Source organism: Micromys minutus, assembly GCF_963924665.1.
Source record: "Micromys minutus genome assembly, chromosome: 12".
Lineage (NCBI taxonomy): Eukaryota > Metazoa > Chordata > Mammalia > Rodentia > Muridae > Micromys > Micromys minutus.
The window spans coordinates 42,670,186-42,686,225 of NC_137981.1; the positions used below are offsets into that span (position 1 = coordinate 42,670,186).

The window sequence follows — 16,040 nt, forward strand, 5'->3', positions numbered from 1 at the left end:
TGTTATGAGTGAGGTGTGTGTGTGATGTATTCTGTGTGTGTGTGTGTATGTTGTGTGATGTGTATATGTGATATATGTGTGGGCTATACATGTTTGGGTTTGTGTGGTATGTACGTCCATTGTAGATGTTTGGGGGGGCAGATTGTGCATGTTTGGATGTGTGGGCACGCACTCTCGTGTGAGTGTTTGGGAGTGTGCAGGTGTGTGCGGAGACCAGAGAACAGCCTTGGATATTCTTCAGGTGGTGTCTGATTTTGAGACAGGTTCTCCCACTGTCCTAGAATTGTCAAGTAGACCCAGCTGGCTGGCCAGTGAGCAGCAATTCCCCTGTCCCTGCGTTCTCACTCTAGCTTTGCCAGTGTGTGTGCTGAGGCCAGACGTAATCTCCCTAGCCCTGCTCTGCATCCTCAGTGTAATTTTTATGAATTTCTCCTACTTTAGGTCCTGGCCATTTACCAGTTAGTAGGTCTGTTGGGTGCAGGATGCTGAGCCAAGATTAACCTTCCAGACAAAGCTTCCTCCTCCCTTTCCTGCTCTCCGGTCCTCTTTTCTTAACACTGAACTTGTTTCCAACTTTTAGCCCAGTGTTCTCTCATACAACGTAGTTGTTTGATGCTGCCTGGGCCTTATCGCTCCCCCTTCTGATTTCTGATCCCCAGAGGGAGCCATTCCACCCATGTGTCTAAAACCAATCCGTAAAAACATGTGTACATACATACAAACATAGGTACGTTCATTCACTCATTCGTATGAACCTACATGCAGGCATGTCTATTTTAACTAGGGAAGCTAAAAGTTGAGCCTCAGATCAACTTTGTTCTCCCTGAGTTACCCTGATGGAGTCAGATTCTATGTTTATATGTAACTTTATGAATGTTATTGAAGTTGAGCCTCTCTGTAATAGCATGTCCTTTTCATTTGTGGTTGTGTAACTGCAAGCATGTGTGGCTCACTCACTGGGAGAACCAAACTGCTGGTTTCTGTTACTTTCACTCTTCGTCCCCCAAAGCCCAATCTCATGGGCTCTGCCTCCTGACCAGCCACAGGCCCCAGGGGCGACATCCTCGGCACTCCACTGTGCTTGGCTTTCCTTCCCTGTCCTCTGTTGGGGTCCGTGCCTTCCACTTCTGTTATCTCTACTCACTTTGGTGGCCCTTTAGCGGTTCCAGAGGCAGGCACATGAGAGCCTTAGTGAAACAGCGCCTTCCTTTTTCTATTTTTCCTTGATATGTGTAGTAGGTTGTTTTACTGGGTGGGAGTTTAAAATGATGGTCCTCGCAGTTTTGCAGGCATTTCTCACTTAGTCTAGAGTTTCTTGGGGACCACTGACCAAATGCCTGAGAAAAGCAGCTCAGATGGGTTTGTTTGGCTCATGGTTCAGAGACGCCCGTCCATCAGGACAGGGAGAACTGGCCAGGCAGACCAATTCTCTCTACAGGAAGCAGAAGGGGGAGTCCAGCAGAAAGCCGGGGGCCTCAGCAACGCATTCCTCCAGCTGGGTTTCTACCTTTTCCCACCTTCCAATGACGGCCTCGGGCCATCCCCCTGATGCACGTGGGAGGTGTGTATTGCGCTGGTGTTTATTTGTGGACACTTCTTTTCCCTTTCATCTTTTAGAATGTCACTTTGTGTGAAGTGCCCTCGTCTCCTACGCTAGATACTCAGGGTAGCTCTGTTGTTCTCTCGCTCACGTGTTCGGGATCTGGAGCTTCTCTGCTCACTTTTTCCATCCAGAGTACTTGGAAGTGTGCTTGGTGCAGTTGCCACGCAGGAGCCCCACTTACCCGGCCGACCTCGTCACCTCCTCTCTATTTGCAGTTTCTTTCTCCTTCAACTTCGCATTGACGTTTTTATTTCTACGGATTTTTTTTTTTTTTAAAGCTTAGATCTGTCTGTCATGCGTTTGTCTTAGTTACTGTTGTGAAGAGAAACCAAGACCATCATAAAAGAGAACATTTATTTGGCTCTGTCTTATAGTATCATAGGGTTAATCCATTATCATCATGGCAGGGATCATGGTGGCGCACAGGCAGACATGGTGCTGGAGGAGGGACCGAGAGCTAAATCCTGATCCACAGGCCACGGGCAGAAAGAGAGAGAGGGACACTGGGCCTGCTGTGAACTTTTGAAACCTCCAACCTCGTCCTCACCGAGTTTTCTTTTATTTCTGAGGAGCATCAGTCTGGATGTTGCTTGGTTGTATTTTTGTTCTGTGTCTGTTCTTGGTTTTGGTTATAGGCGTTGCAGACTCTCCTCACGTTGCTGGTCGCATTCAGCAAGGCAGCAGAGTGCCTGTCGTAGAGCCCTGTAGGGAGGAGGGGTGGGGTGGAGTCCGCATTTCCTTAGAGCCACGCATACGGAGAGATGGCATGGGTCTGGTCATCTCGGCCTAGCAGCTCTTGGACATGCATGCAGGAGAGATGGCATGGGTCTGGCCATCTCGGCCTAGCAGCTCTTGGACATGCATGCAGGAGAGATGGCATGGGTCTGGTCATCTCGGCCTAGCAGCTCTTGGACATGCATGCAGGAGAGATGGCATGGGTCTGGTCATCTCGGCCCAGCAGCATCTCCTGGACATGCATGCAGGTTCTGGGACATGACTGAGAGCTCCCGAGCTGAGTGTCAGCTCTGCTTGCTGCTCATCTGGCTCCCCTCCCCTTAGCCGTGACACAGAGCAAACAGATAAAGTGTGGCTGGAGGAAACCAGTGGGAACACACCACCTCACACTGAGGGCGATTTACTTTTAGACTTAATTGTTTTATATTTTTTCCTCTTACCGTGTATGTGGAGCCCTGTAGCATAGATGTTGGATGTTTATGTAGGCTATGTCCTATTTTTGTTTATAAAGGGGGGGGTCATGGTTATGTAGAAACAACCCCTCATTTTCTATTGAGTTCAGCCATTTTTACAATTTCCTTCTGTTTTAAAGAAATAAATTGAAGCCAAGTCTCCTGCCTCAGACCTGCTAAGCAAGCATTAATACTCCATAAGTCTGAAGCCAGTAACGTAGTGACTTCCCTGAGAGTTGGTTGTTTCTTTTTGTCTAACCTCCAGCAAAGTTTTAGACAGACTTCTGGTGACTGGAACCTGCGTTGATCTGTGGGCCCTGTAGGGGGCGGCAGACAGCCTTCCAACTCAGTGCACTCCTTACCCACCTGGTTTGGAGAAAGAGAAGATCAATGGGATATCTGTCCTCTCAAAAAGTCCTTAAAAGACCAAAACAAACAAACTTTTGTGAAGCGTTTGGCATGTTCCTATAATCATAGTGTTCAGGAGGTGACAGATCAAGAGTTGCAAGCCTGCTCGGGCTACACAGTCAGACCCTGACTCACAAAACCGGACATGGAAGAAAAAAAAATTGCATTCTGGCTTTCCCCTCAAGCCTATGCAAAGTGTCACATTTAGTGTCCGGTGGCTTAATGCTTCAGTTCAGAACTTTTCTTTTGAAGACTATTTGGATGTGTACGTAAATGCTACTAAGAAAAGACAATGGGAAAAGACAGTGTTAACTGCCCACAAGTAAATTAGGACACAGGGTGAGAATACGGAAGTGGCTCTAACGTGAGTTAAGTGAGTTAATGCAGAAATGAAGGAGAGTAAGGGGGCGGGGACTGAGACACAAGGAGAAGGAATTAGGAAAGGCATTCTGAGCTAAGAGCGAGTCTGACAGACCTTTATCTGTCTCTTGAGGAACAGAAGCCTAGGGTTTGGGACTTGGTGCCTCAGTCCTGTAACTGTCTCTCAGACAAACTAGGGACTAGGCAGTGTTACAGATTCGCAGATGGCTGGTGTCGTTGCCTCCTCTGCCATCCCTGAGCAAACAGATACAGTTCTTCAGTGGGGCCTGGGCCGAGACTGTCGTCATTCGTCTGCTCAGTGGGGACTGTGTTCAGAAGGAAGGCACGATCCTGAGGTGGATCATGTTTGCTCAGTCACAGGGACGAGCCTCTGTGCTCATACGGTCTGGCAGTTGTCACCCATCCTCAGTGTGACGCACTGGTCTATTCTTACCAGCTCCAGCTCCAACGACAGCCTCGCCTGTGCCACGGAGAACAGCGGGCGTCTCCTTAGCTTTGCCAGTGAGATAGACCTCCCACGGGACAAAACTGATTTAGAACCTAGATTGAACTTCGTCTTTTAAAAAAACGCATTTGTCTGAAAGTAGAAAAGTGGTAATTATTTGTAATCAGTCTATAAGATGTTTACTTTAATTCAGTGGACACTAATTTGTGTATTTCCCCCACTTGCAGCCTCTGGAGACCCGGCTTATCTCAGAGACCACAGCTGTTTGCAAACCAGAGCAGGTGGCCAAACAAATTGTCAAAGATGCCATAGTAAGTAAAGGCCCTTGTGTGGCTTTCTGTACTTCCTGAATTTAGCCCGTATTTCTGAAAAGCACATAAGGACCTATTTATTTGTAATTTTACTGTGTGGATGTGAATGTCACCTTACAGGAAAGGTTCTCTCATCTCCCATGTGGGCCAGGGGATTGAGCTCAGGTCCTCGAGTTTGGTGTCTGTGTTTACCCACTGAGCCCGGCCTTGGGCCCTGCCTTGTCCCTTTCCCATGGTTTGAGACCATCTAAGGTACTTGGTTGCCAGGCTCAGGATTGATTTCTCTTTCCCTTCCTGTTTTCCGTTACCACTGTTCTCATGGTATCAGGCTGCTGGCCCCACAATTCCCCTTGCTGTACCTTCTGACCTACTTAATTTGTGGGGAGTTGGCTTTAGAAACCATATGAAGAATTACACAGAACGCTGCTCAGCACAGTTCTTTTGGCCACATTCCAATTAACCCGGTGTAGAACAGGGTTCGATCTGAGGGATGCGAATAAACGCAGTAAAGCTCCGTGACGTTGGGAAATCTGGAGTCTGTCAAGTCACGAGCGGTGCCCAGAAAACATGGTACAGCTTCTATGGAGCAGAATGGGTGTTGTGCCAAGGTTAGTGGAACACGCTAACAACAGCCCCACCAACAGAGCCAGAGGCCTGGTGAGACAGCTCAGTGGGTCAAGGGACCTGCCACCAGTTCTATAACCTGAACTCTCCAGACTCCAGTAGAAGGAGAGAACTGACCCCCTCATTTGTCCTCGGCCTCTACATACGTGATGTGATCCACACAAGTAAGTAAGTACACATTTAGAAAAAGAACCTGGAGAGGTGGCTTGGCAAGTTGTACAAGCACAAGGACCCCAGTTCAGAGCAGCTGGACCTTCTCCGACTCCAGTTCCAGGGCTCCCGTGCCCTCTTCTGGCCCTCTTGGGCACTGCACCAGCACATACGTGGTGCACATGCATGCATACGTATGGGCACTCACACATACACATGCATATTTTTAAATCTGAAAACAACAACAGAAAGACTGAGTTCCTAGCACTGGCATAAAAGGCCAGTGTGGTCAAGAGACAGGCAGAACTTGTGAGCCAACCAACCCATCCAGTCTGTGAGCCTAGCCAGGGTCACTTAGAGACGTGGACAGTGATGGAGGTAGACATTTAACATTGACCTTTGATGACACATACGCCCACAGATGCACACGGGGTGGGGTGGAGATAGTTTGCCCTGGTTGTCTTTAGAGGCTCAGAGCAGTGGCACGGAGTCATGGAAAGCTAATTTGGTCTTCCATCAAGTCAAAACAAGCAAGGTGCTTCAGATTTTAAAAATATGTGTGTATGCGTGAGTGCCTACTTGTTTTTCTTTTGTTGTTGTTGTTTTTTGTTTTTGTTTTTTGAGACATGGTCCCACTATGTCCTAGAACTCACTGTGTAGATCAGTCTGGCCTTGAACTCGGATATGCCTGCCTCTGCCTCCCAAGTGCTGAGATTAAAGACATGTGCCATCACTTCTGACAGGCCTGCATTTCTCAGTACTTGCCATAATAAATATTGAAAGTGTAGTTTTAAAAGTATTGAATTGCGGGACTGGGAGAGTAGCTCAGCCGTGTGTGCCCTGTGTGTGCGTGGTCCTGGGCTCCATTACCAGCAGTAGATGGGGAAGAGGTTTAGTTAGGAGACCAAGTCATTTGAAGTCAAGGAAATTGGCACTGGGAAGTTGCCATGATGGTTAAAAGTACTTGTTCTTGTAAAGGATCTAGATTCAGTTCCCACCACCACACGGAGGCTTAGCAGTTCCTCAGGTAGCATGTTGTACCCACACGTGCACACAGTCCACACACACACACACACACACACACACACACACACACACACGCACGCACGCACTAGGAAATAATAAAACTTAAATACATTTACTACATATTTAAACAGCTTTATTCGTTCTTTTAATATGTGTTTGTGTCTGCATGTATGTATGTGTATGTTTAATGCCTGTAAAGGCCAGGAGTATACCACGTCCCTGGGACCTGGACTTACAGACATTGTCCACTCTCTTTATAGTTTGTTTTTAATTTTGTGGGGGGGGGGGGCGAGGGGTAGGTAAGTCTGGATGTGTGTGTGGAAGGATAATAGTCAGAGGACAGATCTGAAGAGTCATTTCTGTCACTGCGTTCTGGGATCAGATTTAGATCATCAGACTCAAGTGGCAAGAGCTTTTGTCTGCCGAGTCATACCTTTTCTCAGTTTTTTTAATATGGGGCTCCAAAAGCTTCAGACTCAATTGTAGCTGAGAGTGACCTTGAACTACTGACCCTTCTCCCACTTCTCAAGTGCTGACTGATATTGCAGGCACATGATACTATGCATGGCTCAAATATAGCTATTTTCAAACAGAAATTCATCAGGAAGAATGGCGTATTTTCACAAGCCTCTACAAAGTCCACAGTAATGGATATCAGCTGCCTTCTCATGTCTGCCTCTGTGGCCAATCTGTTAAATACATTTTTTGAAACATTTGAAGAAAACCTTATTTTAGACAGATACGTGGCTGGGAAGGGATGAAATTTTCACAGGCTTTTCAGATAATTATGGGCATAATGTTCTTTCTCTTATTTTTATATTAACCTCCATCTTTACAATTAGGGGTTTCTTAAAGGTTGGTTGTGGTGTGAAATTAGAAAGAGCACCAATGAGCTTTTTGTTCTCTATGACACAGAAATCCATGTCTCGTTTCTATATTGAATGGATCTTTTACTCATTCATTATTTGAAAACACGCATTAGTCATTTGGAAAATATGGAATCTGTGAGTTATCAAAAGTCACATTTGTAAGAGATTGGGGAAATATCAGGAAGCCAACTGTTTCATGCTGATGGATAAAGTTTTCATAAATCCTAATTTTCCCCCCCACACATAGCTATTCTGTGGTCATCTTGCAAGCTACAAGTTCAGTTCATTTGTCTGCCCTATCTGTGCCTCAAGCCCAAGTTGGAATGTCCTAGCCTGCTGATCAACAGTTGTTAAACAGGAAGCTCAGCTCTGAGGTGTTCCATGAGGGCTTTTCTTCAAGGTGTGAGCCAGCCTCTAGTGTTCCCAGTCAAGCTGAAGCACTCACAGTGAATTTCTTACCTGACAACAGGAGCCCTCTTCCCAGGATCCTCCAGGAGACGGACTGGTTTCTGAATACTGTGTGTACTCTCTATGCATATACCTGTGGAATAGCCCAGCTGGGGATGGAGCTCAGTAGAGTACCAGTCTAGCTTGCATGAAGCCCTGCCCTGCCCCCAACCCCAGTACCAAATAAACCTCATATGAGAACACATGCCTGTAATCTCAGCACTTGTGGGGTAGAGAAGAGAGGATCAGAAATTCAAGGTCATCCTCAGTTACAGACTGAGCTCAAGGGCAGTGTGAAATCCTGCCCCAAAGATAAACAAACCTCAAACCTGCTTGATTAATGGATTAAGTCCCTGGTTATATTGAGGGACAAAGAAGTGATATATATCCCATGTGGGGCAGAGCTGGGCAGCCCAGCATTCAGGTATACCATACCGTGCAGATAGCATGCAGCTGACCACTTCCTTCTGGGGTTTCCCCGTGAACTTTCTCAAGACCTTGGTTGACTACATGTAGAGAAGAAGGGAGCTTGTATGGAGGAGATGTCCTCAGGATTACTACTTAATAAAATGGGGGAACTTTTCTGCTTCATCATGTGCTTTTTAAGTATGATGTCTTTTGGGTTCTTAAAGACTTTGTGTGTGTGTGTGTGTGTGTGTGTGTGTGTGTGTGTGTGTGTGTGTGTGTGTGTGTATTTCTTGGTTGCTGCCATGGCGGTGGCAATGACTACATTAGGGCCACTAGCTCATACTCTCAGAAACTGTAGTACAAAGTCAATGAGAGAGAAGCTAATGAATGTCTCAGTGTTACTCGATGGTTTCATTGTCCCTAGAGACCCTGAGAAAGTCTGGAACGCACAGGGATCTGTGGACTCATACTTTCAGAACTGGACATACGATTTGTCCATTTTTTAGCTCTGGCATATTCTAAGTTGCCATACTGTCCCACATAAAGTGAAGGGACATACTTCAAATTTACTCCATACCATTTTTTTTTTTTTTTTTTTTTTTTTTTTTTTTTTTTTGCTTGTTTCTTTTCTAGCAAGGGAATTTTAATAGTTCTATTGGCTCAGATGGGTACATGCTGTCCTCCCTGACCTGTGGGATGGCCCCGGTGACTTCCATCACTGAAGGACTCCAGCAGGTAAGCCCTTTGTTAGCCAGCAACCAGGTAAATATACAGACAGGTAAACTAACAAAACAGGAATTACCTTATCCAACTTCAGTGAGAAAAAGATTAAGATCAGAGTGCAATAGTTTTAAAAGTAAAGTTGTTTTCTTTCTCTGCCAACAGCAAGTAGACAAGCAAGTCAAGGATCTGGGTGTGTACTGGGTGGAAGTGATGGACCAGGCCCTCAGTGAGGGGCTGTCTCTGTTGCTGGGTGCTCTCCTAGATTTTCAGTAAAGAATCCTTGCTCTAAATTATCCAAAAAGGAACGCTTGGTGTAGAATCGTGTGGGGGCAGCATTGTCCATAACCAATGAAATGTTTGCTTAGAAACCATTTTCTGGCCCACCCAGCCCTCCAGTAGCTAAGCCAAAGGAGACTCAAAGAGAGGATCAGACATGACAATAGTTTCATCCATATGGCCAGCCCCATCATGAAAAGCCAGTGTGGCTTCTGTCTGTAACCCAAGCCCCATGTGGCAGATCCCCAGAGTGTGTGAGCCAAGACAGAAGATAGGTGTATGAGTTCTTTCCCTCTTGTGTGTCTGTGCCCATGGAGGGCCGAAGAGAACGCTGGTGTTACAGAAGGTGCTAGGAATGGGATTTAGGTGCTCTGGAGGAAGAGCATATGCTCTTGTCCACCGTCTCTCACTGAGAGTTCACTCCTGTTGATAAGGTTCTTCCCAGGTAGTTAGGCGTAAGAAGGTTCACCAACTCTTAAGGAATCTGCCGTGGAGTGGCTGAGACCTAGTGGGACAATGCTGATGGCAGCCGTGTCATTAGAGCTGTGATAGAAGGACCGTTTGGAGACAAAGCCAGGTATCATGGCTGAGAAAGCCCTGGTCTGTAGGGATCTGTGTAGGTGCATTCAGATAAGTCCTAGTTTTGTTTTGTTTGGCCCTTTTCTAACCTGTCTCATTCTGAAATGTACTCCCATCGTGATTTGTCTGACAGTAAATCTTGTTATGAATAAGATCTCTGGGGACAGGCCTATACTCTTGTTTGTCATTGGACCCCAGCAGCTAGCACATACACTACACAGGAGTTCTGGATGAGAGCACAGAGTCTGTACCTGTCTACCTGTCCTGACCCTTCCCACAACGATGCCAAGTCTAAAAGTTAGTCTAGAATTAGGTTCACACTCCAACCTTTTAAAAATATCAGGTTTTTTTTTTTTTTTTTTTTTTTTTTTACATAGTCTCCCCAGGAAGTAACTAGACATTTCCACTCAGTGGGTCTAAAATAAGCCTCTGTGGTCCTCGGGATCCCTGTACCACATCTCGCCGCAGCCTCCACTGTGTTCATTGTGTGATGGACGCTCATGCCCAAGCCAGAGTGGGGCTGTGATCCCCGACTACTGTGCCTCAGCTTCTCTCGGGGTCTGTTCCCGCCCATCACCTTGCTCCTCAGATCTCTCCCACATTCTGCATCTCTGCTGATGATCCCAGAGTTGAGACCAGGGTCAAGGTCCCTTACCACCTATGTCGTGAGCTAGAACTTGTAAGCAGGAGCCTGTGGCCGTGAAAAGTGACGTTGTGGACCATCTGATAGATGTTACTCTCCTCACACTAACTCCTCTGCCACCCTCCCTAACAGAGTTGTGGGCGTGAGCCGCCACCCTCCAAGAGTGTGCACACTTAAATAAAATTGTTTTAAAATCAGATGTTGCAAAAATTCAAATTTGAGACATTTTTAGGGCTAGGGCATACAAGGTCTACCTCAGCAGGCTGCTTTCTCAAGAGGAGATGGCAACCACTCCCATAGAATAGAGCATAGCCCCTTCCCAATCCCCGTGACCTAAACCCCCAACGCCAGCCACTGAAGTGCACAGATGCTAGGGACTTTGTTTGCTGTGTTTGTGGAATACAACTAACTCACACAAATCCATCAGTGGCTCCCTGGGGCACTGCATGAAGCTTGAAATCCAGTGCACGGCATCAGCCATAGCCTGCTGCCATTTCTTCCCACTCCCTCGGATCTCCTGCCCTCGGCGGTATATCCTCCCTGGCCTGTGCCAGGGCTGTCCCTTCTCGATCTCTCCCTCTCCCTGTCCCCCCCCCCCCACCTCTGCTTTTGTTGTTGTCTTTCAAACGACAGATCTTACTTAATGGAAAGTATAGCACGTTCCCTATATACCTGCCAACCATGGCTCCTGAGTCCTTACATTAGTGTGGTATAGCATTGACACACTATTCTCAGAAAGCCCACAGCCACTCTGGTACTGCTGTGCTTCTGTGAGTGTGTATGCGCCCTCCGCTACAGGGTGGGCACGTGGGCTCATTGCACTGTCCTGAAACTCCTTCGTGCCTCCTGAGAGCCTGGCTGCTCGCCATCTCTTTACTCCCTTGCCCTTGAGCAGCTGCTGTTTAGTTTTCTTGCTTTCTTTTCAGAAGTTCCCTTTGCACTCACTCAGACCACGACCTAAGGCTTTCTGGGAGAATCCTCAGCTTCACTGTGCCTTCTCTGAGGCAGCCACTCCTCTTAGCAAAGCCTCCACTGTTGGCCCCATTGCCTGGGAGTGTGCGCCTGCCTCCTGCTGCTCTCCCTCTCCCTGGTGCAGCCCTGATGTTGCCTGCAGCGTGGAGGGGGTGGCTCTCCTGCAGTCCCATGCTCGTTTCCTTACGTATCATTACTGCTAGGTCTGCATTTGAGAAAATGTTTTCTCTTCGAAGCTGAAGCTACAGTATCATTTTTTCCATTATATTTTCACCCTAAGATTCTTGAAGTGGAGACCTTAAACTTGTGATCCTCTTCCCTCCTTCTCAAGTCCCTGCTCTCAAGTGGATGCCACCCTACCTGTCTTACATGGTACTAGGTGGAAGCTAGCACTCCATGCATCCTGAAGACACTTAACCAGCTAGTCATATGCTCAGCTTTTAATTTTATTATAAATCCATTGCCAGCCTTGCTCAAATTTCAGAACACCAGATCACATGTTGGTGTTTAACTTGTATGACCTCTCCCTTTCTTTATTTTATTCTCCGAAAAGGATACATGGGAGACATGTGTTAGTCCTTGCTGTCTGAAAAATGTGTATCTTTCCATGAAGCCTTTGGGAGTTGCTTTAGTGAGAGACTGACACTGGGGAGGGTGAATGGCTGTGGATAACTGCTGCCTTGCCCCCGAGACAGTGGTTGCTTCTTTACTTGATTATCTTTCCACAAGCCGAGTGTATGCCCATCTGTAGTCAGAGCTACTCTGAAGGCTGAGGCCAGAGGCTCACTGGTGACTAGGAACCAAGATCAGTCTAAGCAACACAGTGGGATGTTGCCTCAATAAATAAACAGATCAGCTCAGGTAGGAGAGGAACGTATATTTCTCATTTCACTGTCCTGAGCACCCAGCAAAAGGGCTTACTACTCAGAACAAAAATCCTGGCCAAGGACATCTTACTTGTAGCTGAGCTGTCTAGAATGTGGGATTACACTGTCCCTAGGAGTTATAACCCTGTCTTCTAAGAATACCTCGTCTGTTGTTTTTATGCTTGGAACTTGTTAATTCAGACAAATATCGTTGTCTGTGTGCTATCTAGTGTACAAAGCAGACCTATTCTGTTCTTGAGAATTCCTGGCATTTACAAAGTTTTCATTATGCTCCTTCTTGGAGCAGATTAGATGTGTCCTAGAAACTGTTTAGAAGAGATTTAACTACTATGAAATGGGCTATTGTACTGTCCTGTTGGATGAGCTGAAAGGTCTCTCTTATCTTACAGGTGGTCACCATGGGCCTTTTCAGAACAATTGCTTTGTTTTACCTTGGAAGTTTTGATAATATAGTTCGACGCTGCATGGTGCAGAAAGCAAAACCTGAGGTTGGAGACAAAACTGCCTAATTCGTGCCCCTTGGACGAAAGACTGAATTCAGTGATTTGAACGGTGTGCTGCTAATGGAACTCAAGTCTTGGCCTGCAGACTCTTGTCTCTTGTTTTTGAATGTGTGAGATCGGACCCCATGCTCTTCGGAAATCTGGCTGCCAGCAGAGGGACATGCGGCATCTCTACAGTGTCACTGTTTAAACACTATGCAAATACGGACCAGGACAGCCTTGGTTTCCTGGGCTTTGGGGTGATAGTGTGAGAAATAATGACAGGAAAACAGGGTAAAGAATAGCATTAGGAACAGTAACTTCAGCTTTTCAGTTACAGCCCCATCCTGCCCATAGAGAGTGAGAAATGTACTTTGTGGCACATAAGAATTTCTGAGGGCTTATTTTGATTTTGTTGGTTTTAACTTTTCATGAAAGATGGTCTGGGTTTCTGTCCTTTTTTATTTTTTATAATTAAGTGTATGTTATTCAAGGTGTGTCTTCGAGTAGCCTGACTCTCAGCATCTCTTGCTGTGCCCAGGACTCACTTCTGCTAGTGAAGCTGGTTTCTCTCTGTTTGATCCCGTAAGATTCGAGGGGGATGGGAGAGCAGCATAGAGGAAGGCAAGGGGTGAGTCCTCTGATCCAAACGGGGCTTTCTTGTCTTAGACTGATGCGTGCAACATTCTCACGTTCATTCAGGGGGAAAGGCGGCCTCTTTACCCGTTTTCTGGAAAGAAATACAATCTCATAGACGCTTGAAAGTTTACAGTTTCTTCAGTAGCCATGATGACCTGAAGCTCACATTCCATGCCAACCCTGTTTCTAGTGCTTCTTACCGCTTTCTAGTTTTGCCTATGCTACAAAATATTTTTGTAAAAGGAAGGAAGAACGGAAGATGGAGACCAATGCAATGTTTTTGACTTGACTTTTTAAATTAATCCATGAATTAATTAAAATAAATAAATTAAAGCATTACATTCTTACTCTCAGCATACAGTGAAGCTTTAGGGAAGGCAGCGGGTTGTGTACTTTTAAGTCTTACTAAAAGGTGGTCACTTTTGAAGAGGCTCATTTTAGAAGGTGGGTGTTCAGCTGCTCTGTCTCCCACACTGACGGAGCCCTGCACGCCTGCGCGCGTCGCGGGTGAGCCTGCAATGCGCATGCGCTCTGTGTTGCAGGTCTGCAGTTCCGTGGATGATCCCGCAACAAGTGCCTCTGACAAGTCCAGCCTGTATCCCACTGGTCCGGCTTATTGTTCCCCAGGCTCCAGGACAGTTTTCTATATCTTGGTGTTTTACCCTGTCCTCCTTGTATACAAAATGCTACATTCCGGTTCATTTCACCAGGAAAATACCATTACTTTCAAAGAAAAAAAAAGCTTTTTAACTGTTAAAAAGCAAAAGACAAAAAAGGAACGAAAAAAAAAAATCCCAACAAACAACAAAAGGGTTTGAAAATTTAGAAATTATTGCCATGGTAAACGTTTGCTTTTTGCTTTTTTTTTTCTTTTTCCAAAGATGAGATTTGCTGTGTTGTCTTTTGCCTTCGCCTCCTGAGTGCTGGCACTTTGGGCTCAGTGCCACCATGGCCAGTGAGCCAAGCAGATTTTCCTCTTTGAGTTTTTCAAGCTCTTGACTTTATGGTGGCTTAGTTTTTAAGTCATATTTAATGGCTCCGTTTTTACCAAGGTTTGAGAACATTTTAAATGTTGTTACAGGAGGTACTCTTTATCAGGTGCATTACCGTTTACAGGAGCAGATTAACAATGACAAAACAGTTCCAAAACCCCTTCAGTCCAACCCAGCTGAAGTTCACACTCTGTTGTATTGGACAGCTGCTGTGGTGGGACAGTAGGGACTGGTTCCCAGTTCACAGGAAACAACTGCCTTCCTACCTGGACCGTTCCCAATTTCATTTTCTTTTAAATGTTCCCAGACAGTTGGCACTTTCTACGCTTACCTGTTAAAATCTAGTCCCAGATGGCATCTGACACAGTATAGCTAACTCCTTTCATTATGCTATTTTTAAACATTCCTCCACGAGAGGATGGCTGTGTGGGTAACGCCTGAAAAGCCTTGTTTCATGGTGGGAGATGTTGACCCTAACCCAGTCTGAGCTCAGGTTTGCAGAGACCATGGTGGCATGAGCCTTGCCCAAGCTGTTAACACCTGATTCACAAAACTTTGGGATGAGCTTTACTTTTCTTCTAAACTTGATACCATAATCACAGACAAACTTGATATGAGAAGATCGCCATTTTTATTCACGTCACATCAGCATAATGTGCCTGTTGGCTGACTTTCCCAGACTCCGAGCAAGCATCTCGCCTCTCTGTGTATGTTCCGCGTGACCTTTGAAGTCTAACAGAGGAACTCTTGATACTCCTGCTTGGGATGCGACCTCGTAGCAGTACCCCTGAAAGTCATGATTTCATCCCAGATGAAAACTACAAATTTCTGCTTAGGAAAAGAATGGCTGGGGTGAGTGGGGGTGAGAGAACAGACCCACTGTTAGGGAAATTATCAGCTGTTTTTCCTCCCAGAGAACTGAACACTTTACAATCTTACCACATGCTAAGGCTGAGTCAGGCCTCTGAGGCTTACAGTTCCTTTGTATCATTTCTTCTGTGTGCCCAAGGGCTTCTGGGGCCCTCGGTTCTGAGTGCCTGCTCTGATAGTGAGGTTGTACTATTTTATTTTAATATATCTTTATGTTCATTAGAAAATTAATATTCTGCTATACAAATTTAGGGATTCTCCATAACTGAGAATGAATAGGAGGTAACCATTTATTTATTAAAAAGAAAAAAGAAAAAGAGTAATTTTCCCAGACTGTCACTAGAAATGCTTGGATAGCATGCTTGCGACCCTGGCTTTGACTCCTTACCTCAGTCCAAGAACATTCTTTATTAAAATTGTTCTCTTCTATAGTTTTCAAATGTATACAGTTGACATTTAGAATGTTGTGATGGTCTCTTTCTGTATAAATTATTGGTATGTATGTATCTGGATCTGTTAAACCATATATTGATCCCTGAAAGCAGATCCTTTAAGATGACTTTCTGTTAGGCAGTGGGAACATTTCTATACCATCTGCTCCACTCAAAGAATCCAATGCATTTGTCCATGTAGACGGCTGTACAGTGAATTATGTTGTAGTGTTTTAAGTTCTTTACATTGTATTCTAATTGAAATGTCTCTTGCTCCAGACCACAGTTAATATTCATATTTTTTTTTGCTAGGAGATGCTTTGTGTCTTTCTTACCACCCTTAGTCCTTGGGATCCCAACTTGGAAGGCCCCTGCTGACTGTCACCCTCCAGTTCTGAGCTTGCTGGGTTAATGGAGGCTTATGGGTTTGATTTTTGAAAATGAGAGAGCTGCCGTTGTATTTTATACTTGTTTGGGGTGTAAACTCTTAAGGCAAGGTGGTTTAACACCGGCAGAGGACACACAGCGATTTGATGCACATTAGGACAGTTGCTACTTTAGAAGCTTCCGTGGCAGTACTCTAATGTGAGTTTCGTATCTTGTATTTCTGAATTACACATACAAAGTGGGGAACTCGATTTACTGATCTGAGAATTTATTTTTCTAGAAGTTTGTTGCTTTAAAGAT

At 45.6% G+C, this 16,040-nt stretch overlaps 1 protein-coding gene across 1 annotated transcript in view; it reads left to right on the forward strand.

The window, feature by feature from the left end:
• KDSR (3-ketodihydrosphingosine reductase) overlaps positions 1-14,448 on the forward strand; it is a gene marked incomplete at its 5' end in the record, with an annotated part of 32,409 nt that extends 17,961 nt beyond the window's left edge. Inside the window, 3 exons of the mRNA XM_080926951.1 lie at positions 4,252-4,335; positions 8,493-8,594; positions 12,329-14,448. Of these exons, the coding sequence (XP_080783077.1) occupies positions 4,252-4,335; positions 8,493-8,594; positions 12,329-12,448 (306 nt within the window). The 3' untranslated portion in view covers positions 12,449-14,448. The remainder of the gene's footprint in view (positions 1-4,251; positions 4,336-8,492; positions 8,595-12,328) is intronic.
• Positions 14,449-16,040: the final 1,592 nt, after the last annotated feature.